Genomic DNA, 25,016 nt, shown 5'->3' with positions numbered 1-25,016 from the left:
GGAGTCATCAGAAGTTAGGTGACTTGAAGGCACACACACACACACACACACACACACAATAGGTCATAGTTTGAGGGCTACATTGTTCTTCCCTGATGTAAGCCAAGGGATATCCTCCTATTTTTGTTGTGTGTCTTTCCAACTTATGGTGACCCTAAGGCAACCTATCATGGGGTTTACATGGCTGAGCCAGGATTCGAACCGTGGTCTGCAGACTCCTACTCTGACACTGGTTGTGTGACAAGCAACATCTGTTGAAAGTCCCTCTTCTCTGTGTGTTTGTGCCTTCCAGTCACTACTCGACCTAGACAACTTCACAACTTTCTTAGGCAAGGAATTATTAAGAGGTGGGTTTGCCAGTTCCTTCCTCTGTAATCTAGCCTACAGCAGTTGGTATTTGTTGGTGTCTGTGTGTGTATGTACCTTCAGGTTGGCTTTTGACATGTGCAACCTCATGAATTTCACAACGTTTTCTTAGATAAGGAAGTGGGTTTATCAGTTCTTTCTGCAATCTACTTTCCAGCACCTGGTCTTCCTTGGTGGTCTCTCATCCAAGTACTAACCAGGGCTGAACCTGGTTAGTTTCCATGATCAGATGGGACCTGTTGCCTTCAGGGTATTCTACTCAAGGATTAAAGATATAGAAACTCTCTCCAGTTTTCAATCTGGTAACCCTAGTTGAGGACAAATGGGGAAAGTGGGAGATGAAGAGATAAACCAGGAGATGTCCAAAAGCAGATGAAAGAGTGGTGCTGGCAGAGGATTAACTAGGACTGGCCTTGCCAGATTGGGACACCTCTCCCTCCAGTGTGACACACATGAAACTACCAGCCAGAGTGGCTACTCACCAAATAGATGTTGTATCTCAGCAGCCTCTTCCTGGCGTCAGAGACGCTGGAACCCAACTCCCTCAGCTTGGCCTTCATGTCAATCATCAGGTGGGCCGGAGGGTCTTGGTGACCTTGCAGTTGGGTTACCTCTGGCAAGAGAGGTCCCAAGGCTGCGTACAAGGCCGAGATGAAGTTCCTGAGTAAAGGGACCAGAGTTAGGCTTGGCTTAGAAAGATGTCCTCCAGCACTCAAAGACACAAAGAGGATAGCACCTGGCTGGTGGCATTAAGTCCACCTTACGCCAACATAGGTCTTTTTTTTGGCACAGAGGGGGAAGTTGATACTCCCTTCTTCCCTCTGCACTGATGCAACCCCCCCCCCCCCCGCACCTGCCATAGAGTCACTGGCTGTTCCACAGCCGTTCCATGCCTGGTTATTTTGGTGGGGAATCAGAGAAGCTCCTGTCTCTGTAATTCCATTGGCAGAAGTTCCATTTATCAATGCTGCTGTTCTTCTTGTGCACCTTCAAGTCATTTCTAATTTATGGCGACCCTAAGGTGAACCTATCATGGGATTTTCTTGCCAAACTTTTTTCAAAGGGTGGTCGCTTTTGCCTCCCTTTGAGGCTGAGAGAGTGTGACCTGTCCAATATCACTGGGGGGGGGGGGGTCCATGGCTGAGCAGGGATTTGAACTCTGGTCTCACAGATTCCTAGCCTGACATTCAAACTACTGCACCACACTGGTTCTCCTTCCCTATGCACTATAGCACTATTTTAAGAAATTGAAAAGAGAGAAAGAAAGCAGATGTGATGTGAACATTTTGTTTTTCAGTGTGTCTCAGAATTAAAAAAGAAACCCACTTGTGCGTGGAACAAATATATACAGGTTGAGTCTCCTTTAGCTGGAACTCTGAAATACTCCCAAATCCAGAACCCTTTTCATGGTGGTTGAGAGAGTGACATATTTGCTTTCTTTGTTTCATTTACAAAATCATCAAAAGTATTATGTATGTAATTACCTTCAGGCTATTTGTATAAGGTCTATATGAAACATAAATGAATTTCATGTTTGGACCAAAGCCTCATCTCCAAGATATCTCATTACGTATATGCAAATATTCCAAAATCTCAATAAATAAATAAATAAATAAATAACCCAAAACCATTTTATCTCAAACATTTTGGATAAGGGAGACTTGAACTGTATCTGGTGTTAGGGTTTGGCAAAAACCAGTTGAGGAGGACAACAGAAGACACTGTTAGATTCATATGTATGGTTCTGTCATGATGATATGATGGTAAGATGACATGGTGATATATTGTTATGATAGATGCTGGTTTATTGAGAGGGGAATGGGAATCCGGTGGGAATTCTGTTGGGAAACAATGAGAGGGGGCCAGAGGGGAGAAAGATTTGGGGTTTTATGACCCTGTTGTTCCTGCAAGCAGATCTGGACTGTAAACCAAGGTTGCTCTCCTTCCTTAAGTGTGATTGAATGGTAATGCAGGAAAGGAAAGGGAAAACATGAACGGTCACTTTGATCTGGATCAAAGGCTTGGGATCACAGCCAAGGAGGGGGGCTGGATGATGGGAACTGTTAAGTATGATCCAAGGCTTTCCAGTTCTGACACAAACCCTGGACAGAGGAACTTCTGTCTCAATTTCCAGAATAAAATATTTTGTTTAAATCATACTAAGATGTCCTCTTGGTTTTTGGAAACTGAGTCCACAGATCCTGACAGACACTTACACTGTCTCCTCATCCAGCTCTTCGTCTCCATAACTGGAGATCTCGCTTACGGAACATCGGGGATCTGTTGAGGAAGGCAGAGAAAGGTCAGGAAGGGGAACAGAGACACCCAGAGTGAGTAGGACCGGTGGGTGTGAGAATGGCTTTTCCCTGGGAGAGGCAGAAAGGGCACTAGATTGAACATCCTTGCAGTTCAGCCTTTGGCCAAGGCAGCTTGAGAGCATTTCTGCAGACTGGTGCTGCTAACATGGACACCTGACACCATGGCACATCAAAACTGGCTGTACCAGAAGCAGGGCCAGAGTATCCGTGGTTCAAATGGAGAAGTGGCTAGGGTCCAAGCACCAAAGCAAATGTGCCTGTTTCCATAGTTTTTTGTGTGTTTTTCAGGCTACGGGCCATGTTCTACAAGAGTTTATTCCTGGCATTTCTTCAGCATCTGTGGCTGGCATCTTCAGATAATGCTGGCATGGAAGAGAGTGGGGTATATACAGTATACTATTGGTTGAGAGGAAGCGATTTGCATGCTAATCTGTTTCTTGTTCTGTTGTGAATGGCAAGGCCTCCGGGTGTTTAATTAGTGATCCTTTGTCTGCTGGGAAACCCTCTGACCCTGGGTGCTTTTCATTTGCATTTGCTGGATCTTGGTTTTGGTGTTTTTCAGGACTGGTAGCCAAACTTTATTCACTTTAAGAGTTTCTTCTTTCCTATTGAAGTTATCCAGGTGTTTGTGGATTTCAATTGATTCCCTGTGCATTCTGACCTGATAGTTGTTGGCATGGTCCAGAATTTTAGTGTTTTCAAACAGCCTTTTATGCCCATTTTATAAGATGTTCTGCTACTGCTGATTTTTCTGGCTGACTCAGTCTGGTTGTGTTTCTTCACCAGTTTCTCTATTCCAGGGGTAGGCAACCTGCGGCCCACAGGCTGGATGCGGCCCAGCGAGGCCTTGGGACCGGCCCCAGCCCAGTCCTGCCGCTGATTGCCGCCGGGGCCTTTGGCGTCTCGCACAAGGGGCATGGTGGGGCAATTGTTTATAGAAGCCTCAGAAACATGCATTTATCTTAACATTTTTTTAAAAATCAGCAAATTTTTTCACGTGTTCTCCATTTTTTATTTAAAAAGTGCCCTCCATTTGAAAATTTTGTCCTACATTTGTCCTGGTTTATTTATTTATTTTAAATTATTTAATTATTTATTTTTTGGCTTCGGCCCCCCAGTTGTCTGAGGGACAGCAACCCGGCCCCCGGCTAAAAAGGGTTGCCTACCCCTGCTCTATTCTGTATGTGACTCTTTTGATGTATGGTAAAAATACCTTCCCTTACTGCCAGCTCTTCTGATGTCTGAGCTTGAGTAGGGATGCCATAACCCGGCTGCAGGCGGGGCAATCACACTTTTGGTGGTGCTGGCACGGTTCCGGTCCGGTTTTGTGCCAAAAGCGGAACTGCCCCGCCTGTGGCCACCTTTGCCCCCGCACACACCTTCTTTATGGCCGCGGATGCTCATGCAGCCGGCCAGCCACCCACTTTCGCGTCGGCCTCCTCCTCCTCTGCCTCCTCCTCCACCCCCTGCGCGCTCCCTCTGGCCACCAGCCACCCGTCTCCTTCTCCAACCTCCTCCTCCCCCGCGCATCCCCCTGGCCTGCAGGGCTGTGCACGGCTGGCTGGTTGGCCACCCACCTCCTCCTCTGCCTCCTCCGCGACCGCGCCGAGCAGTTGCCCAGGCGCAGCCGGCGGAAGCGCGTGATTGGTCCGCTTGCGTGCCTGGGCCCTGGCCGCACGCCAGCCTCAAAAGGGAGCTGGTCCCCTTAAGGAGGCAGAGCCTCAGAAGGGGAGGAGGAGGCAGAGGCGGAGGAGCCATGCACAGGGCTAATGAGGACGACTTCCTTCTCCTGAGGCTGGGGCTGAACAGGCTGCCCCTTCTCCAGGCCAGAGCCTGTGAGCACTGGCAGGGGGCGGGGCTGTTCCAGCCCCAGTCTGCCCCCATTGGCCAGCCAGACTCAGGAGGCGGAGCTCCTCCTCTGTTGGGCCGGGCTGCAGCCAGAAAGGGCCATTTCCTTTGCCCTTTTTTTGGCGCGGAAGAGGATGAAGAGGAGGAGGAGGAGGAGGATGAAGAGGAGGAGGAGGGGGAGGGGGAGGGGGAGGTGAGTGGCCAGTTCCAGTATGAATGTTTTTTTTATTTTTTAAAGTCTATTTTTTAAAGTGCATTTGTAAAGTGTATATTTCAAAGAGCATATTTTAAAGTGCATTTTTCCCAAGTGCCTTTTCTGTGTGTTTTTGGTGCTTTTAATGCTAACAAGTCTCCCTTGTTTTGTCAATGATAGTGTGGTGATGATGATGATGATGATGATGATGATGCAATAAGCCTCTGAAATATGCAAGAGGCCATGTTAAGTAAAGCCATGTCAAATCCCAAAAGTGCTGTTGTGTGTGTTTTGGAATGGAGGGGGGGTGATTTGGCCAGAAAGGGGAGTACATTTCTGTCATCTGCCTAGGAATAATGCCAAAATGTCCTCCATTTTGATGATGCCTAAGAAACATGCATTTATATTAACATTTTTTTAAAAATCATCAAATTTTTTCACATGTCCTCCATTTTTTAAAAAGCGTCCTACATTTGTCCTTGTTTGGAGGTCCTGACTTATGGCAACCCTAAGCTCGAGTAACCATTAGCCTGTAGAGCCCAGTCTAGGTGCTTCAATTCATCTTCCATCTGGACTACAGGCTAATGGTTACTCCAGCTGAGATATCAGAAGGGCTGGCAGACCCAGAATGAAAACAAGCTACCACCCAAAGGGAAGATTTTTTTCCCCATAGATCAGTGGAGTCACAGACAGAATAGAGAAACTGGGAAACAACCTCAAGATGATCTATAAACTGACCAAGAAAATCCAGCAACTGCTTCGCTTAGTGAAGGATGGAAGGGAACCTCTCGCGGCCACAGGAGTTTACCACATACCATGCAGTTGCAGACAAGTCTGCATAGGGACCACCAAATGCAGTGTTCAAAGATGAATCAAGGAAGACGAGAGACACTGCATAAAGAAATAAATACCCCACTCTCTTCCATGCCAGCATTCTGTGAAGATGCCAGCCACAGATGCTGGCAAAACATCAGGAACAAATTCTTCTAGAACATGGCAACATAGATAGAAAAACCCACAAATAAACTATGGATGCTGGCCAAGAAACATGCCTGTTTCTTCTTCCATGCTCACTTCCCCAATTTCCCAATGTTTCTGGTACTATCCATAGTCCGACATCCTGTTGGTGATATACACAAATGGAACTTGCGCTATGCATGCATGCAATGGGATTTCTTGAGGATTATGTGCAGATGGCAGCATGAGATGAGTTTTGCATGTGTTTGGCAGAACAGAAGTTTTTGGAATTGCTCCAAGGCCCCAAGGACCTTGATCTCTCCATGCCCACAATTCTTGCAAACTCACTCCTGTCTTCCTTCATTCTGGGAGCATCTGTGCCTTTAGAACCCAGACATTCTGCATCCTTCAGTCCTAGTTTGTCTCCTGTCCCAATCCCCAAGCCCACCTTAAGAGATAGCAACTATATTGGTCATGCTCCTTCATTGATGTCAATGAACAGACCATTGGCTGCTGTATCTTAAGCAGGGATGGAGAGGCATGTAATTTCCCAGTAAGATTAAAAGTTGGACCTTGGTATGCAGGGAGGGGATCTGTTTGGGACCCCCCATGATTACAAAAAATTGCAGGGGCCCAAGTCCCATTTTCCGTAATGGTGCTGTGACACACGTGCTCCTGCTATCACGCCTATATGCACACAACGCCATTAGGGACAACGTGGGCTTGACATACGCAGATGCTGAAATCCGCAGATGGCAAGTCCGCTGATATGGAGGCTCCACTGTATATTCTTACTGAATATGGAACAATTACTGAACTATAACTCTAGGCTATGAATCCATAACTGAAATATTGAATATTGCCCAGCTTTATTAAACTCTACCTAAAATATAATAATAATGATTTATTTCAATTCCACTTTCTTCTCACAAAATCAAAGCAGATTACAACAAAAGCAATAGATACAAAGTATACTCCCCACCAAATCAAACTTAACTGACACAATAATAATAATAATAATGCAGAATAACTATAGAAAATACAGCGAACATAGTCAAAAATACAAAATGACCCTTGCGTTGAATGGTGACACTGTGAAATTGGGTATACAACCAAATGCACAACCCAATGTGCAACCTCATATGTATACACATGTGCAACAGTGCTTGGTATATCACTCCATTTCCACAAATGTGGGAGCCAAATGAGGATGTTCAACATTATAAAAAAAATGTCCAACCACTTCTGTGAAGGTTGTAGATAATTCTGACTCACACAACGCAATTATAGTGCTATCATTTCACTTTGAACAGCATGGCTCTATCCTCTGGCATCCTGGGTTTTGCAGTCAAGGGAGGGACTAGAGTATTTTGGTTAAGAATGCTAAATGACTCACCCCTGTATATAATTTGTACATTGAAAATTGATATACATAGGTAGAATATACAATAAGCAGATTTCAGAAATTATAATAATGAAGAATGGAAAATGGAAAATAACAACAAAAACAAAAAGGAAGTAAATTAATTACATAGAAATTTTATTTAAAATGATTACAAGGTTTTAAAAAAATTAAAATGACTCACATCGGGCTGCAAATCCCAGGATCCCACAAGATATTGCCATGGCGGTTAAAGGAGAATCATAGCACTATAATCGTGTAGTGTGATCTATGCAACTCACTTTGCTGAATATTACTTTTGCTTCCCCAAGCTCATATGAATCCTAGAATTAGAAGAGACCTACAAAGGCTATCCAATCTAATCCCACTGCCATGCAGGAATAGGTAACTAAAGCACCCCTAAAGAGACCATTCCATCCTCTGTATAGAAACCTTCAAGGAAGGAGACTCCAAACCCTCCTACAATTCAGCCCCGCTTGCACCGTCTCCAGTCCCATGCTCCCATTGACTGCCACATTGCCCCTTCTTCCTTCCCCTTGTCCTGCCCCATAGGCCTCAGCCTCTCTTACCTGGGAGAGCGGAGGAGACAGGGCCTCTGTTGTCCATGGCCTGAAGGCTGCAAAATTCAGAAAGAAAGAAGAAGGGAGGCTTTGAGTGAGAACTGCCATTCTTAATGGGTCACCGTGACGCTTTCAGTCTTGCTGCAGTGAGCTCAATGCACAGCCCAGGATGTGTGCATTCTCTTTGTACACAGAAAATGTAGAACTCTATGCAACATTTAGCTTTATTTCTTTGCTTGACTTTCTAGTCCTTGCAAGATCATGTCATACTGTGGAAATAAAGCAGTTTGATAGCACTAACTGCCAAGGCTCAATGCTATGGAATTTTGGGACTTGCATTTTAGGGAGCACCAGAGCTCTCTGAGAGGGAAGGCTGAATATCTCTCAAAACTACAAATGCCAGAATTCCATAACACCGAGCCATGGCAATGAAAGCAATATCAAAGAGCATTATTTCTGCAGTGCAGATGCTACCACAACCAGGTTTCTAGTCTCCAAAGCTTTAACATCATACCTTAGACCACAAGGAGGAGGCGCTGCCATGATTACAAAAGGGATGCATGTACTGTATGTGTTGAATAAGCAGTTGGGTTGTGGGAAGCAGAGCCCCATGGAATGATAGGCCTCAAGACGATTTCTTAATGGCTTTTTACTCTTGATAAGAAAACCTTTTTTTGGACACGTGGAGATATCTCATTGGAAAATCACTAACTGCACCCACACTCCCTGCCTGCACATGAGCAAACTGGCCCATACATTTCCCTGAGATCATTTTATTTACTTGTTCATTTTTATCCCACCTTTTCCCAACAATGCCACTCAAAGGCTGCTAACAATGTATTTAAAAACAATTGTTGGAATCCTAGATTGACTTGTTGTTGTTTTTGTGAGCCTTCAAGTCCTTTCAGATTTATGGCAACCCTAAGGCAAACCTATTATGGAGTTTACTTGGCACATTTTTTCAGAGGGCATTTGCCATTGCCATCCTCTGAGGCTGAGAGAGTGACACTTGGCCAAGATCACACAGCAGGTTTCCATGGCTGAACCGAGATTTGAACCTTGGCCTCCAGAGTCCTAGTCCTAACCACTATGCAATGCTGGCTCTCATACCTTGGTTACTTAGGTCTAATCTTCACTGCCGAAATAATCTAGTTTGACACCACTTTAACTGTAATGGCTCAATGAAATGGGATATTGCACTTTATCAATGGTTGTGGCACCAGAGAAGGCTAAATATCTCACAAAACTACACATCCCAGAATACCTAAGCACTGGTCTCAGCCATGGCAGTTAAAGTGGTGCCAAACTGCATTAAAACTCTGCAGTGCAGATGCACCCTTGGTCTATCATTCTGGGAGAAGTATGATGTGCGTCCAGCAGATGGCAATGTAGGAGCACTTTTCTATGTGAGACACTGTTTACATCTCAGACTGGTCCATCCATTCCTTCATCTGAGATGCTTCAAAGGGACCCCACACAGCACACAGTTCTATTTATTTATCATTTAGTAGAACATTTCCACCCTATATCAAAAGAATTCAGGGCAGCATACGAATAAAGTCAATACCCACAGGTTTAAACAGTTTAGAAGAACAAAAATTAATCAGATGAACTAAAAGACACACTAAATATAAGCAACAAGATAAAACAGGTCAAAACTATCAGTATCCGAATTGCATGGAGAGACTGCAACAAACACTTAAGTTTCTTGCTTCCCAGGCTGCTGCCACACTGTATAATTAATGCTGTTTGATAATATGCTTTAACTGTCATGGCTCCATCTGATGGAATCCTGGGATTTGTAGTTTGCTGTGGCACCAGAGAAGGCTAAACAAGCTCAGAAAACCACTAATTCAAATTCCATAGCATTGAGCCATGGAAGCTAAAGCGGTGTCAAACTGCATTAATTCTGCAGTGTGGATGCAGTCCCTTTCAACTGTATGTGTTCCAGAGGAAGAAGAACTGTCTGGATCCACTCTTCCACAATGCCTAACCCTCACCAAAGTGGAGAATCTGTTCACAAAGCCACTGCATTGTGAAATGACTTCACAACAAAGTTTAAGGTTCTGCCCTTGAGAGTGACTTGAATGAAGAAATAGAGGGCATGTTTATCAAATTTGCAAATGACACCAAATTAGGAGGAGCAGCTACTACCCCAGAGGGAAGGATCAACACTCAAAATTACCTGAATAGATTAGAAAACTGGGCCAAAACAAAATGAACTTCAAAAGGGGGAAATGTAAAGTGCTGCATTTAGTGCAAAAAAATTGATATGCACAGATATAGGATTTGGGACACCAGCTGGCTTAAGTAGATTTCTACTGCGGCAGCTAAAAAGGCCAAGGCAATTCTGGGCTACTTCAATAGAAGTATGGTGTCTAGATCAAGGGAAATAATAGTGCCACTGTATTCTGCTTTGGTCAGGCCTCACCTGGAATAATACTGTGTCCAGCTCTGAGCATCACAATTCAAAAAGGATGTTGAAAATTTAGAAGTGTGTCCAAAGGAGGCCCACCAAAATGTTGAAGGGTCTGGAAACCATGAGGTTATGAGGAAAGACTCAGGGAGCTAGGAATGTTTAGCCTTGAAAAGAGATAGTTAAGAGGTCATATAACAGCCCTGTTTAAGTATTTGAAGGGGTGCCCCACTGAGAATGGAGCAAGCTTGTTTTCTGATGCTCCAGAGAACAGGACCCAGAACAATGGATGCAAGGTGCAGGAAAACAGATTCCACCTCAACATTAGGAGGAACGTCCTGAGCTGTTTTGACAGTGGAAGACACTCCCTTGGAGAGTGGGCGAGTCTCCTTCTTTGGAGGTCTTTAAACAGAGGCTGGATGGCCATCTGTTGTTGATGCTTTGATTGAGAGTTCCTGCATGGCAGAATGGGGTTGGCACCACAAGGACTGGATGACCCTTGGGGTATCTTCTGACTCTATGATTCTGTGATTCTAAGCTCTGCTGGTGGTGGTCTTGTTTTTCCAGAGAGCAGAGCATCTCACCTCCAGGGGAAAATGTTGGGGTTTAGGTGGAACAGCCCTCCTTTCCTCTACAGAAGCTGAGCCTTCTTGCTGCCTCCTGTGCTCCTCCTTGAAGCAAACCCACCAGTTGTGATTCCCTGGTTGCCAAGTGGCTGGCTGATGACATCATAACCTGAGTTGGTGACATCACAGAGATGGGAAATGTTGCATAGGGAAACAATCCCCCCCTTGCGTGATGGCTGGCCCGGGGCTGGGCCCTCTGCCTTGCAAACCAAGGGCCGGCAACTGTTGCAGATGACTTGTCTACACAATTTAAATACTCATTCTGTTTAGATGAAATGCAATGAAAGGGGTTTCCATGGCCAAGCTAGGATTTGAACCCTAGTCTCCAGAATCCCAGTCCAACTCTCAAAACCACTACACTAAACTGGCTTTTGGTTAAAAATTGCACACACTTAAATACAAATCAGGACGTACGTGTGTGTGTGTGTGTGTGTGTGTGTGTGTCCTTAAGTTGCCTCTTGACTTACGATGACCATGTAAATTTTGTAGGGTTTTCTTAGGCAAAAAAGACTCAAAGATGATTTTGCCACCTCCTTGCTCTGAAAAAGTGCCTACAGCACCTAGGCTTCATTGGTGATCTCCCATCCAAGTCCTAACCAGGGCTGACCCTGCTTAGCCTCCAAAATCACATGGGAAGCTTATGCCATTAGGATATTTAGGCCTGCCCTAAATAGGGTTTTCTTAGACAAGGAATCCTCAGAAGTGGTTTTGCCAGCTCCTTGCTCTGAAAAAGTGTCCTTCAGCATCTGGGATTCATTGGTGGTCTCCTATCCAAGTCCTAACCAGGGCTGACCCTGGTTAGCTTCCACAACCTGGTGCTTTTAGGGTATTATATTCCAACTATTAAAGGAACAGGAGCCCTCTCCAGTTTTTAATCTGGCAACCCTCTTTGAGGACAAAGGTGGAAAGTGGAAGGCGGCCAGAGAAACCAGGACATATTGAAAGCAGTGGAAAGACTGGGATGGCAGAGGATTAATCGGCATTGCCTCTTGGGATAATACTAACTAGGGCTAACCCTGTTTGGCTTCTGAGATCACAAGGGATCTTATGCCTTCAGGGTATTTAGGGCAGCTTAACAGGGAAGTAGCTATAGATTTGACGATCTCTGGATTTGTTGAATGAAGAGTGGATCTGTATTATTCACGGGAGGAAACAATATGTACTGGAGAAATTTCCCAATTTTGGGAAAAATTGAAATGTAAAAACAAATGGGGAAAATGACTTAAATTGTCTCTTTTTTGTTTAAACCAAAAAGTGGAATTTCTAGTTAATAATTTCTGTTGACGTGTTTTTGTGTATGTATATGCAATGTTAATGCTTAAATGTATGTTTTTATGATTGTCTTTTATTGTTGAAGTGGAACCTGTACATGGATTGTGGCACCGATATTATTAAAGTTGGATGTTACATTATGTAAAAACAATATTATATTATTATTATATTATATATATTAACAAGTTGGTGTGCTACCTAAAGACCAGATGAAAGCTTTCAGTTAACGTTCTGATTTATTTCTCTGTAAAATTAACATACTATCCACTTTAATAAATTACATGATGGACATGTTTCTTTCTTTATGAAGGGCCCAGGCCCTGAAATAGAGATTTGTTGTTGATTTATATTGAGCAGAAAGCACATATAATGATTAATGGAGAAAAAAACGTACCAATAAAAATACAAAGGGGCACCAGGCAGGGGGTCCCATTATCCCCATTCTTATTTATCATGGTATTCGAAATATTAAAATAAATAAATAAAGGCAAACAATTAAAAATAAGGGCACAGAATTTAAGATTCAAGCATTCACAGATGATTTAGTAATATATTTGCAAAACTGGGGAGACACTGGGGACTTAGCTGTTTTCTTCTCAGAGTCCTCCAGTCTCCCCCAAAGCAGTTTTCTTCACTCTTGAGGGGCTGGATGCTTGCAAAGTCTTTTTCTCTAAAGGCTCCTACTCTGCATTCTTCTCCCAGGCTCCTGGGGCCTGACTTGTAGCCCAGCGCCTTCCCCTAATATCCCACCACACTGGGGGATTTCCGCTATGGGGCTTAAAGAAGCCTGTGTCTACACCCGAGAAGGCTTTGGGCCACTCCTGAAGGACCTCCTCTTCTACTGGGTCTTGGAAGCACCCTGGACTCCAGCTTCCTCTCCGAGGTTCGACCCACGCCTCTGCAAGTAGGCTGGCCAGCCTTCTCACTCTGCCTTGGGTTTGCCATCACTCTCCCTCGTCACAACTGACCACATCCTCCATCTTCCTTGTTTTGCCCCTTCTCTTTGAGTCCACATGTCCCTCACTCTTTAATGCCTCCCTCTCTGCCCCCAACTCCCTTTCCCCTGGCAATCTCTTCCAGCTGCTTCCCTGCTGTCCTCCAGTTCTGTTAAAATCCTCCCCTCCACCTGATCTGTCACAATGTGGCACCTTACTTTTATCCCTGTTGAATTTATACTGTTTGCTAGAGAATGGCAGCGTCCCTCCACACTGAGCTGTCGCGGCAAGGAGACGCAGAGACGAGAGTGGGGTTCACAAGCCTCCTCACCAGCTTCTCCAGCCAGGTTTCTGGCTGGGCCTTTTATTGTCATTTTGCTTACATTAGTCCGTTGTTTGTCTTACAATCATTTGCTAGGTTACGTGCCCTTTTCTGCAGTGGAAGCAGGATGTGAAGACCAGCTAAGTCAGCATGGACTTATCTATCTGATTATGGATAAAGCATTGTCATCTCAAGAGAGAGTCACATTTCTATGGTTTGCCAGCAGAACTGTCACATCTCAATCTTGATGAGCATTGCTATCCTGGGAGGGGGTTGCGACCCCACGGTTTTGCCAATGGGGTTGCCACACTGAGCTGCCCTGCAAACAAAGGTTCTGTCTGGGGACCTAAAATTCAGCCACTGCTAGACCAGGCCTGCACAGCATACAGCCCATGGGCCACATGTGGCCTATGCAAGGATTTTTGGTAGCCCACAAAAAATATAGAGCCATTTCGGAGAATGCGTTTCTGAGGGCAAGCACCACACACACCATCACTCCAGGACAAAAATGTCACCGCTGGCACTCCTGCAGAGAGTTGGCATCATGGTGGATAAAAAAAGAGGAGGATGCCAACAACAACGAGGTTCTTTTCCAGTGCTGCTTCTATAACACCAGCATGGCTGAAAATGCCAAAGTCAGGCACTGCCCACTTTAGGTACAATCATAGAATCATAGAGTTGGAAGAGACCACCAGGGCCATCCAGTCCAACCCAATGCCATGCAGGAACGCTCAGTCAAAGCATCCATGACAAATGTCCATCCAGCCTCTGCTTTAAGACGTCCAAGGAAGGAGGCTCCACTACACTCCGAGGAAGTGTGTTCCACTGTTGAACAGCCCTTACTGTCAGGAAGTTCCTCCTGATGTTGAAGTGAAATCTGTTTTCCTGCAGCTTGCATCCATTGCTCCATTGTGTCCTGTTCTCCGGAGCAGCAGAAAACAAGTCAGCTCCCTCCTCAATTTGACATCCCTTCAAGTATTTAAACAGGGTCACCTCTTAACATTCTCTTCTCCAGGCTAAACATCCCCAGCTCTCTAACTTGTTCCTCATAGGGCATGGTTTCCAGACCCTTCACCATTTTAGTCGCCCTCCTTTGGACACGCTCCAGTTTCTCAACATCCTTTTTAAATTGCGGTGCCCAGAACTGGACACAATATTCCAGGTGGGGCCTGACCAGAGCAGAATAGAGTGGCACTATTACTTCCCTTGATCTGGACACTATACTTCTATTGATGCAGCCTAAAATTGCATTGGCCTTGTTAGCTGCCACATCACACTGTTGACTCATGTTCAACTTATGGTCTACTTGGACTCCCAGATCCCTTTCACATGTATAAATCTCATTCAGCCAGGTGTTGTCCATCCTATATCTGTCCATTTCATTTTTCCGCCCTAAGTGGAGTACCTTACATTTCTCCGTGTTAAAATTCATTTTGTTAGCCTTGGCCCAGCTTTCCAATCTATTCAGGTCATTTTGAATCTTGATCCTGTCCTCTGAGCTATTAGCTATTCCTCCTAATTTGGTGTCATCTGCAAATTTGATACGTATGCCCCCAATTCTGTCATCCAAGTCATCTGTGCTGCCCAAATGGATTGGGAAAGGGTGTGTGTGTGTGTGTGTGTTGTGTGCCTTCAAGTTGTTTCCGACTTCTGGCCACCTTCTTGGCAAGGTTTCCTCAGTGTGTGACTCACCCAAGGTCATCCAGTGGGTTTACATGGCCGAGCCAAAATTCAAACCCTGGTAGATAAAAGGTACCGGCAAGGAGGAAGAGGAGGCAGCGTGAGGGAGCTTTGCCCCAATGGCTGAGCTCCAGGTGGAGGGGAAACAATGGTCCGGTGGTGGGGAGACCCTCCTTGGGCAGCAGGGGTCCAGGCTTGGGCAGCGGGGATCTGAGGAAGAGAAGAGGAAGAAGAAGAGGAGGAGGAAGGAGGAAAAGCAGCTGCCTCTGCCAACAGCAGCACCAGGGGGAGGTCACCCGGCCCTTGGTGGCTCTGGCCTGCGACCTCTGGACCCTCCAGTTCACTCCACATACTTCAAGATAGGGTGCCAAGGGGCTGTTGTGGTTTTGTGCCTTTCTGACTCATAGCGACCCTAAAGGTGGTTTTACTGGCAAGTTTTCTTCAGAAGAGTTGGCCATTGCCATCCTCTGAGGAGGATAGAGTGTGACTGGCCCAAGGATTCAAACTCTGGTCTCCAGAGTTGTAGTCCAGCGCTCAAACCATTATGCCACATTGGCTGTCCTCAAAGTACGCTATTGTTGTTGTTGTATGCCAGTGACTCCCAAACTCTGGGTGTTTGGACTTCATGCCCCAGAAGCCTCAGCCAACTTGTCAGTCTCAATCTGAGATCCTGGGCACCTAAGGACAGATTGCTAATTAAATTTACTAGTCACATCAATCCTCAGAAAACAGATCCAGGGATCAAGGTGCCCTTAATCATGAGGGAAAATCACATGCTGCATGTTTGCATTGACAAAGCACAAATTCACTGCAAAGAGAGAAACTTTAATCCCAACAACACATATAACAAAGAACAAACAATATATGCCAAACTGCTGCGATTCAAATCTCAAATGTTACCTTCCTAAACACAAACCATTGTCAAACCTCAAATTCACCATCAACCAAGCTGAGCTCCATCATAAGCAAGTTTCAAACCAATCTATTCATCTGCTTCTGAGGAATCGGCTGTGAAACTGCCCAGCCAGGCTTCTGCTTTAGTCAGTATTTTACCATCACTGAAGTACTTTTCACAGCTGAAATATACACAAAAGGTTTCTCTTCAGTCCAATTGATACCAAAATGGAAAGGGTTTCCAAGTTCCATGCATTTATAGAGCTTTCCTCCCTTGTCAACTTTCATGAAAGGTAGAGCAGTATTCCTACTGAAGGTTACTCTACAGATCATGCATTTATAAAGCTTCTCTCCTGTTTGATGTCTTTGGTGTTATGCAGATGTCCACTTTGGCTGAAGCTATTTCCACATACAATGCACTTCTCTCCTGTATGCGCTCTTACTTGTAAAGTAAGAACATCACTCCTAGCAAAGTTCTTGCCACATTCCTTGCATGTATCCACTTTCTCCCCAGTGTTGGTCCTTTGATGTGAACACAAATGTCAGTTCAGTTCAGTATTCATGGATGCCTCAGGTGGTTCCTGAAATCTCTCTTTCTCCTTGAGAAGGAGAAACGTTGCCTGATTATCAAAAAAAGAAGATCCCATTAGAAGCTAAGGAAACAAATCCCCTGGATAATAATTCACAATAGTTTACAGTTTACAATTCACTTAGGGGCCAGACTGTCCTCCAACAGAGGTGAAACTTTCACAAGAGAAGCCCTCCTGCACCCTTCTTCTCATTCCCTAAGCAGGAAACTTCCTGCCATTAATAATAATAATATTAACAACAACAACAACAAAGAGAAGACTGGTCCCACTGCTTTCTCAGATTCTTTTTTGTCAATTCGCAGCTTGTCTCTTCTGCAGTGCAGTGTATTTAAACTCACACTAAAATCAGGTAAAGCATCCTATCTCTGGCGAAGTCTTCACATATGAATCTCACTGAGGTATATTCCCACGGGAGAAACTATAGGGATGCATGGAACCTGGAGGGAATTTGCATGACTATGGACATCTTTGTTGACACCCATGAATTTACCTTGGGCCAAGAGTCACCAGGTATATCTGGCCCACCAGAATGACTCACCTCTGACTTATAGATCAGACTGTCCTCCAGCCAAGCTGGAACCTCCATGAAGGACACACATACACACCCAGCCAAGCCTTACTCCCAGGACCAGAAGCCTCCCCCAAATATCTAGGCGGGTACCTGCAGGCCTCTCCCCATTCAGAGAACTCTGGTCGAAGGGATCCTCTCTTTTTTCCAGATGGGAGATGAGATCTGGTTTGGGACATTCTTGCAAGGAAACAGAGAAAGGCTGGTCAGTGGTCTGTAAGAAATAGTCAGCCATTCCACATCTATCTTTCAGACTCTTTCAGTCACATAAGACTGAATTTGGACAATCAGAGAAAAATTCCCAACAAAATCCAGGGAAGGGTATTCATTCATATTTCCTGGAAAATCAATGGCTTGTAAGATTTTGGGGGGAAGGAATCTAAATGCAAAGTCTGAGGGGGAGAGAGGCTCAAACACAGGTGAAGCCTTTCTCATTCAACCTGAAAAAGCCCAGGTGAAGTAAATGCACCTTGGCTGAGGACTATTGCTACAGCTGGATTCCTGAAGGGCTTTGCCCTCGCTGATCCACGATCACCCTCACCGCCTCTCACTTTATGTGCTTTTCATTCCCCAAATTATTTTTTCTGGACACATGCTTTCATAAGGAGAGGAACAGGCAAACTTACTTACTTGGTTCCCTTGCAATCTTCTTGCAAAACCCAAACAATGGGCAACAGGAGGCTCCACAGGAGCTCCTTCTCCTCCATCTTGTATACAGGAGGATCTGGATAGTGCCTCTGGCGCCTCTGTTGCACTGCCTGCATGGGAGAGAGAAAGGAGAGGGGCAAATGAGGCCGCCTCTGAATCCTCTGACTGCCTGGACAAGAGAGGAAAGAGAACCTGAGTCTGAGAGATGGCATCCTGGTTCTATATGCCTGGATTTCTAGTTTTCAGTCACTTTCAAACCCAGAGTGCACTGCATTTAATTTGAGTCCCAGTTTTGGGGAGGAAAAGGTTTGAGATAACCATTCAAAGACATAACCGTGTTACTCTGGAAAATCAGTATGCAATGAGGTCTTGCAGCACCTTTGAGAGTAACTGAAAGACAGAAGTTGGTAGCATCAGTTTTTGTAGACTTGGCCCTACTTCCTCAGATGCATTTGGAAAGACAGTAACGCCTCTGTTTTTGCAAGGGATCTATTCCGGACTTCCAGTGAAACACGCGTATATTCAAGCCTCATTAGCTTGAATGGTTGTGTGCCATGGGCACGTGTGCCATTGAATTTAAGGGAGGTTGCCTCGCTGTGAATAATCAAGACCGCAGATCTCAAGTCTGTGAGAACAGAGGGGCGACCGTAGACTCGAGTCTAGGAAAGCTCATGCTACCACTTGCTTTTTTTCAGTTAGTCTCAAAGGTGCTACAAGATCCCAATGCACAATGCGATGACAAGTAAATGTTAGATCAGGGCTTGAACCATCACTTCTCATCCGGGGAAACCCACTGAGTCACCTTGGATGAGTATCATTCTCTCAGCCTCAGAGGAAAGCCATGGCAACTCCCTCAGCAGAAGTCTTGCCAAGAAAACCTAGGATAGGGTTTGTCCCAGGCCAGACGCACAAAAGAGGTGGCCATGGCTTGGGTTGCATAGTGTTTAGAATATGCATGACCCAAATCAGCACGGATGCTGTGCTGGGTTTCTCCTGGGCTGCCTAAGGTGGCCCAAACCCAGCACCAAAAGGAGTGGCTCCTTTCTGCTCCTTGCCGCAGTCCATCTGGAACCGTGGCAGGAGTCATCATCCCACAGTGCTCCAGGCAGGAGCATCCTCTAGCCATTCCTTCCTGCCCCTCTGTTCCACCCCAGAAGTGATGTGAACACACATATTATATTGTATGAGAAAGATTATGAATAATGGCTGCATTTTATCTCTTGTACTGAAAGGTGTGAAAAATGTTGGGGCATCTTCAAACATTAACACCAGCTGTTCAAGTTTATATCTGAGAATTTGGATCTATAGGACTGACAACTAAGGGACAGATCTAGCCTAAATCATTCTGTTTATTCATAAAATGGTATGTTTATATCCCAGCCTAGGTTATAGGCTATCGGGGGCATACAACACAATCCGTTAAACAGTTTAACCTATATAAACCTGACCAGTTAAAACACGAGAGTCAACTCCAGTAAAGACAATTTAAAACCATCATCTCAATGGAGATTTCATAGCGGCCCCAGAAGATCAGGAGAAAACCATGTTTCTCCTTGATGTGAGAATGAAAAATGGGACTTGAGTTTGTTGTTGTGTGCTTTTAAGTCATTTCTGACTTATGGGAATCCTAAGGCAACCCTACCATGGGGTTTTCTTGGCAAGATTTCAGAGGCTTGCCATTGCCTTTCCCTGAGGCTGAGAGCATGGGACTTACTCAAGGCTACCCAGTGAGTTTCATGGTTGAGCTGGGAATCCAGCCCTGGTCTCCAGAGTAGTAGTTCAACACTCAAACCAATATGCCACGCTGGCTCAGGACTTGGATTAAAGGGAAATATTGATGTCAGTTTACTTTAAACTTGGCTCTAAGAAATCTGTAGCATCTTCAAAAGTGTCAACCTTTTACGAGGCCCCTTTGCAAGAGCTCTCTGGGACAAAAAGAAAGAACCCAAGCAATTCTGGAACTGGTAAGTAATATTATTTAGCTTGAAGAAAAACTGAACTCCTTTCCTCCAAAGGTACCAAGAGATGGCAAAAAGAGCCTGGAATTGTTGCATCCTCTCCAAGAAAAAGGGAAGGTCTCCCTTGTGGAGCAGAACACAGAAACTAAGTGTGACGGCAGTCAACCGCATTTACCCAAGTCACCCAACCATTCAGCCACTGGTTTAGTGGGGCTCCTCTGGCTGAGATTGTCTGGGGTGCTATTTTAGATTCACAGCGTCTTAACCCTTTCAAAGGGAAACACAAATATGCAAGTATGAAATTAAAACTTAAAACTTCAACTTTCATCAGCAGAGCAGCAAAACGTGGGTCAGACTACAATTTTAAATAGGCCTTCCTAAAGAATAAAGACTAAAGCAAAAAAAAAACCAAACAAACAAACAAACAAGCAAGTGGCTTGTGATTTAAAAATAAACAGTAATGGCTTTAACAAATATTTACACAACAAACTAAATCCTAAACTAACTGGTGTTAATAATAGCAGGAAGAGAAATGTTAGCCTCCTTCAGAAGAGGACTGTTATAGACCACTGACTACAGGTACTGACTGCTCACTAGCAGTTGAAAATGTTCACAGAGCCAAACAGCCTCTTAACATTGACAGAATAAGAGAGGAAAGGCATAATCTTTCCAACAACCCCCCTCTCATTCTCCTGGACCAACCTCAAGGATCTTCATTCCTTTACGTAGCCTCTGGAAACGATCTTTGGGCAGAATGTAGCGAGGATATCTGCAATCATAGCTTCTGTGTTGCAGTATTCCAGTTGGAATAGTCCACATTTGCACATCTCTTGCACTTTGTGGAAGGTGATCTCTTAAGTGGCTTTTCACTCTGAGAATTCGTGATGCGGCTCTGATTATCTTGCATCAAAATGGTTGGTTTGGGTTTTGGAATCCAAAGTCCAGTAGGAAGTTGTGCCTGCATCTGATTTCATCACATGCTGCTTTGGCTGAAACACACTCAGCTCCAGTAAAAGAATCAGCAACCGTTGATTGCTTCTTCCTTGTCCAACTTACAGCTCCTCCACCACAGAAGATCAGGTTTCTGGTGGTTGGCTTTCTGTCTGCAAGATCTGCAGCCCAGTCTGCATCCGCATAAGCGATCAGATGTGGTTGGAGCCAGGCTGGCAGCATCAGTTTGTAATCTGCTATTCCTTTTAAGTATCTGACTTCGGGAGAATGAAAGCACTCCATGTGCTCTTATTGCTGGAGGGAGTCTTCTTCTGCAAATAAATCTGCATAGACATCTTGGTTTGGATTAGATTTAGGCTGTGGCATTTTATAAATATAAACAGCACTTTATAGTTGAAGCAATTCTGTATTGTTTGAGTGGGATTTTTTTCTTGAAGTCAGTATCTTCAAGAGAAGCAGTTGGAAATAATTTGGGACTTCTTCTGAGCCCTCACTGAGTCTAAACTGGGACCCCTTCTGGGACTAGAGTGGGACCTCTTCTGGGCCCATAACCCAAAACTGTGGGTGCAATTTTAGTTTGAAAGGGTGTTAACCCTTTTAAAGGTAAACTAAAATATGCAGGCATGAAAGTAAAATTTGTTGGAGTTTTAACTTTCATCAGCGGAGCAGCAAAAATGTGGCTCAGTCTATTTATTCTAAACCTGCCTTCCTGAAAATAAAGACAATCTCAAAGAACATCAAACATGTCATTTGTGCTTTAAAAATAAACAATAATGACTTTAATAAATATTTATGCAACAAAATAAATTCTAAACTCACTGGTGTTTATAATAGGAGAAAGAAAGATGTTAATCTCCCTCAGAGGAGGACTGTTACAGACTACTCACTGCATTTACTGAGTGCTCACTAGTTAAACTGCCTCTTAAAACAGAATGAGAAAAGGAAGAAGTCCTTATGTGACTAAAGAGGAAGAGGAGGATGCAAAGCATCATTTCCCCAACAGGTTAACTAATAACCTCCTGGGTCCTCCCCTGCCTGTCCCCTTTTAGCTCCTGTCAGGCCAGGCCCCAGCTGGTCTCCCACCAGCCCCCCACCATCACCAAGACCCCATCTACTAGTTTTGCAGGCGAGACAGAGACGCCCCACCAAAACTCCTGTCAGAGCACTGAACACTCTGGTTCAGAAAATGCCATAGATGTGGCCACAGGGGGCACTGGGACAAAGGTGACAAGGTTACCAGCGTTTAAGTGGTAGTGTTTGGAGAGTCCTTAGTCATAGGAAGCTGTTGACAGAGGGGCAGCAGGTGAAACCAGCCGGCTCCCATTCTGCAAAGTCTCAGCTGTCAGGCGAGAGGAAACTGGGTGACGTCCCAGGAGGAGGAAGGGCTCAAAGCCCCAAGAGGGGATGTGTATGTAAGAGAGAGAGCCAAATGCTCTGTGTGGTGGTGGGGTTTGTGTATAGGAGTCTGGCGGAACACTGTGATAGTAATCTGTATTGTAAATATCAGACTCTCCAGATTAAAGTCCTCTTTGCGAGTTCTCCTCTGTTCAGCAGTTCTTTCTCCAGCTGGCAGCTTCTGTGTGAAAGGAGTCTTCCTTTGCAGCTTGGAGCAGAGCTACACAGCAGAGCCTTCCAGTGGCCTTCCTGGTCCATGAGCAGGTCTTCTGCATGGGTGCATGTTAGAATATGATTCTACATAACCCAACATGGGTTATGGGCCCAGTCCGTGCATGGATGACACTTAGAAAGTCGTCTAAGTTCTAGAATTGTAAAGTGTGCTGAAAATACCACAGAGGACTTTGGTGATTCTGGCAGTGCGTGAGTTAAGACGTCTCACTGGGTGAACCAGGGGTGCTTCTCTGTTTGCTGAGAGAGTGGGCTGATTTCCCGGACTGTTTGCCCATAGTCTAACTGTGTCTGAGGCTGAAAGCACAGAGCAGCATGGAGACAGCAATTATATATCCTGATTTTGCTGTCCTTCAGGACTGGTAGCCAAATTTGTTCACTTTAGGGGTTTCCTCTTTCCTGTTGAAATTGTCCATGTGTTTGTGGATTTCAATGGCTTCCCTGTGCATCCTGACATGGTAGTGGGTTGGCATGGTCCAGAATGTAAGTGTTCTCAAACAGTATTTTATGCCCAGGATGGTTTGTGGCATGTTCTGCTGCTGCTGATTTTTCTTTCTGCAGTGTCTGGTGTTCCTTGATTCTTGTTTGCACACTGCATTTGGTGGTCCCTATGTAGACTTGTCCGGAGCTGCATGGTATGCGCTAAACTCCTGCGGCTGTGAGAGAGTCTCTCTGGTCCTTGGCTGAGCAAAGCATTTGCTGGATTTTCTTCATCACTTTGTAAACCATTTGGAGGTTATATTTCTTTACCAGTTTTCCTATTCTGTCTGTGAGTCCTTTAATGTATGGTAAAAACACCTTCCCTTTGGCTGGCTCCTTGTCTTCACTCCTTCTGGGATTTTTTGGGGTCTGGCAGCCCTTCTGATGTCTCAGCTGGAGTAACCATCAGCCTGTAGAGCCCAGTCCAAGTGCTTCAGTCCATCTTCCAAGAAGTGGGGTTCACAGATCCGTTTTGCCCAGTCTACCAGTGTTTTTATTGTGCTCTTTTTTGTCCTGGGTGATGGCTGGAGTTCTTGTGCAGATATCTGTCCCTGTGTGTAGGTTTTCTGCACACTGTGTGGCACCTATTGTTGGTATCCCCTCGTCTTTCCATTTTTGTGTATATGTCAGTCTGGCCACTGTCACCGAATATAAAATAAATTTGAGATGCTGTTTTTTTTCTTCTACCATATTTCACAAGAAACACTACAGTGTAGTTTTAATTGGGAGTTGAAGTATCAATTCTTCCTTCTCAAATTTTGTTGTGGCCTGACATGTCCACAGTACATGGAAAAGAGTTCCTCCTTTTACTCCACGTTGCCAACATTTTACTTCTTCATGTCCATTAATTTTTCCCAATTAATTCAGGGTCAGGTACCACCTCTGTACCATTATATAATAATTTTCCTTCAGGTCCATACATAAGGTACATTTTAAATCTTGTCCCCATATTCTTTCCCAACTTTCCATCTGCATACGGTGTCCAATATTATTTGCCCATTTGATGGTACATTCTTTTACTGTTTCTGCTTCAAATTCAAGTTTCAATAGGATTTTGTACAATTTCAACATTTTAGATTTTTGAGGTTTCAGCAAAATCTCATCTAATTCTGTTTCATTATTTCCAATCCCTTCGAGCTTTGAGTCCATTTTGTATCTTTCATTAAGCTGTCGAAAGGTGAATCAGTGGCAAATGCGTCCGTCTTCTTCTGGTTCATTACTCGGTTTAAATTTAGACTTTTCTCCAACCTCTTTTAACAAATCTTTGTATTATACATATCCATTTGATTGTGTCATATATCCAATCATCCATGCCTTTTGGGGAGATAAACAATTTGGTCATTTTGTATAAAATGTCTGTATAATTTCATTACATGTTGTTATTAATGATCTTCTGATTATTTGATCCTTGAATTCCTTATTGACACGTTCTTTTATGCTATAAATGTCCATGCCAACCGTATCTTTTGTTAAACCCTTCTATACTTAGTATTTTAGTATCATCAAAAGCTATTCAATTGCTAATCCAATCTAGGATACACGAGTAATAATACATTTATTTATTTATTTAGGTATTATAGGTAAGGGATTTCCAATCCACCTAGTTCTATCTCTTCTTTCATTCCCTTCCATTTTATCTGCCCATATGAATCTCAACATTTGAGTTTCCCATAAATTTGTATAATTATTATTGCATAATTCTGAGTTTGTCTTTGATATTGTTATTCTGACATATTTTATTTTTTGCTCATTTGAAAACCAGATATTCTTTGTAGTTCGTTATTTTCTTCTTTTCACATGTTGACAGTTATAATTTTTTATTTTAATTTATTGATTTTGAGGCCTGCATATCTGCCACATTGCTGAATTTTCCCAATTAATATATTTATATTTTCTTTAGGGTCTTCCAGATTGATTGCTTTTTTTTACATTTTACACACAACTTAGTGTAAATACGCATGTCTACACAAATATACACAAACCAATATACTACGTATACTCATAACAAGTGACAACAAAGACATAGCATTCTTCTAAAACACATGTAACATTCATCCTAAACTTCCTACCATTTGAGCCATTCCTTCTTGTTCTGTTTTATACTTATCTAGTTGTCCTCTTCACCTTTTGACATTGTCTTAAATCCTACATTATATTTACATTCATTCTTATAGCTTGGCTTTATCTGTTTACAATTTTCTAGAGTAAATCTTTAAATCAAGGTTATCACTTTCTTTTTCCTTTTGTATCTTTCTTTCTCAGATTACCTCTATAATACTATCTTACTGTATTAAGTCAGTAAGGTTGTAATATGACATTATTGAAACAAAACAGTATTAACTTTTTCTATATGTTTGAGATATATCAATGAGGTAATTTCGTTAAGAACTTCTTCAACAGTCTAAA

General features: G+C 43.9%; 1 protein-coding gene and 1 long non-coding RNA gene across 6 annotated transcripts in view; both read right to left on the bottom strand.

The window, feature by feature from the left end:
* Positions 1-22,565, bottom strand: part of LOC121924169 — a 36,013-nt gene extending 13,448 nt beyond the window's left edge. The window contains exons 1-7 of one of the 5 annotated variants that reach the window (XM_042455342.1): positions 20,256-22,565; positions 17,574-17,705; positions 17,041-17,127; positions 14,972-15,105; positions 7,654-7,700; positions 2,583-2,646; positions 849-1,026 (exon numbers count right to left, since the gene is read on the bottom strand). In XM_042455342.1, the coding sequence (XP_042311276.1) occupies positions 849-1,026; positions 2,583-2,646; positions 7,654-7,700; positions 14,972-15,105; positions 17,041-17,058 (441 nt within the window). In that variant the 5' untranslated portion in view covers positions 17,059-17,127; positions 17,574-17,705; positions 20,256-22,565. Of the gene's footprint in view, positions 1-848; positions 1,027-2,582; positions 2,647-7,653; positions 7,701-14,971; positions 15,106-17,040; positions 17,128-17,573; positions 17,765-20,255 lie in introns of all 5 variants that reach the window. The other 4 variants (XM_042455341.1, XM_042455339.1, XM_042455340.1 and 1 more) reach the window with 4 other exon arrangements.
* Positions 15,700-17,028, bottom strand: LOC121924180. The gene is made up of 2 exons (XR_006102539.1): positions 16,918-17,028; positions 15,700-16,409 (listed from the first exon to the last, which is right to left on the bottom strand). It is a non-coding gene; the product is annotated as an uncharacterized LOC121924180 (long non-coding RNA).
* Positions 22,566-25,016: the final 2,451 nt, after the last annotated feature.

The sequence above is a fragment of the Sceloporus undulatus genome, chromosome 2 (genome assembly GCF_019175285.1).
Source record: "Sceloporus undulatus isolate JIND9_A2432 ecotype Alabama chromosome 2, SceUnd_v1.1, whole genome shotgun sequence".
Taxonomy (NCBI): Eukaryota; Metazoa; Chordata; class Lepidosauria; order Squamata; family Phrynosomatidae; genus Sceloporus; species Sceloporus undulatus.
The sequence above is the reverse complement of the archived record's forward strand: the minus strand, read 5'-3'. Positions and strand labels throughout refer to the sequence as shown.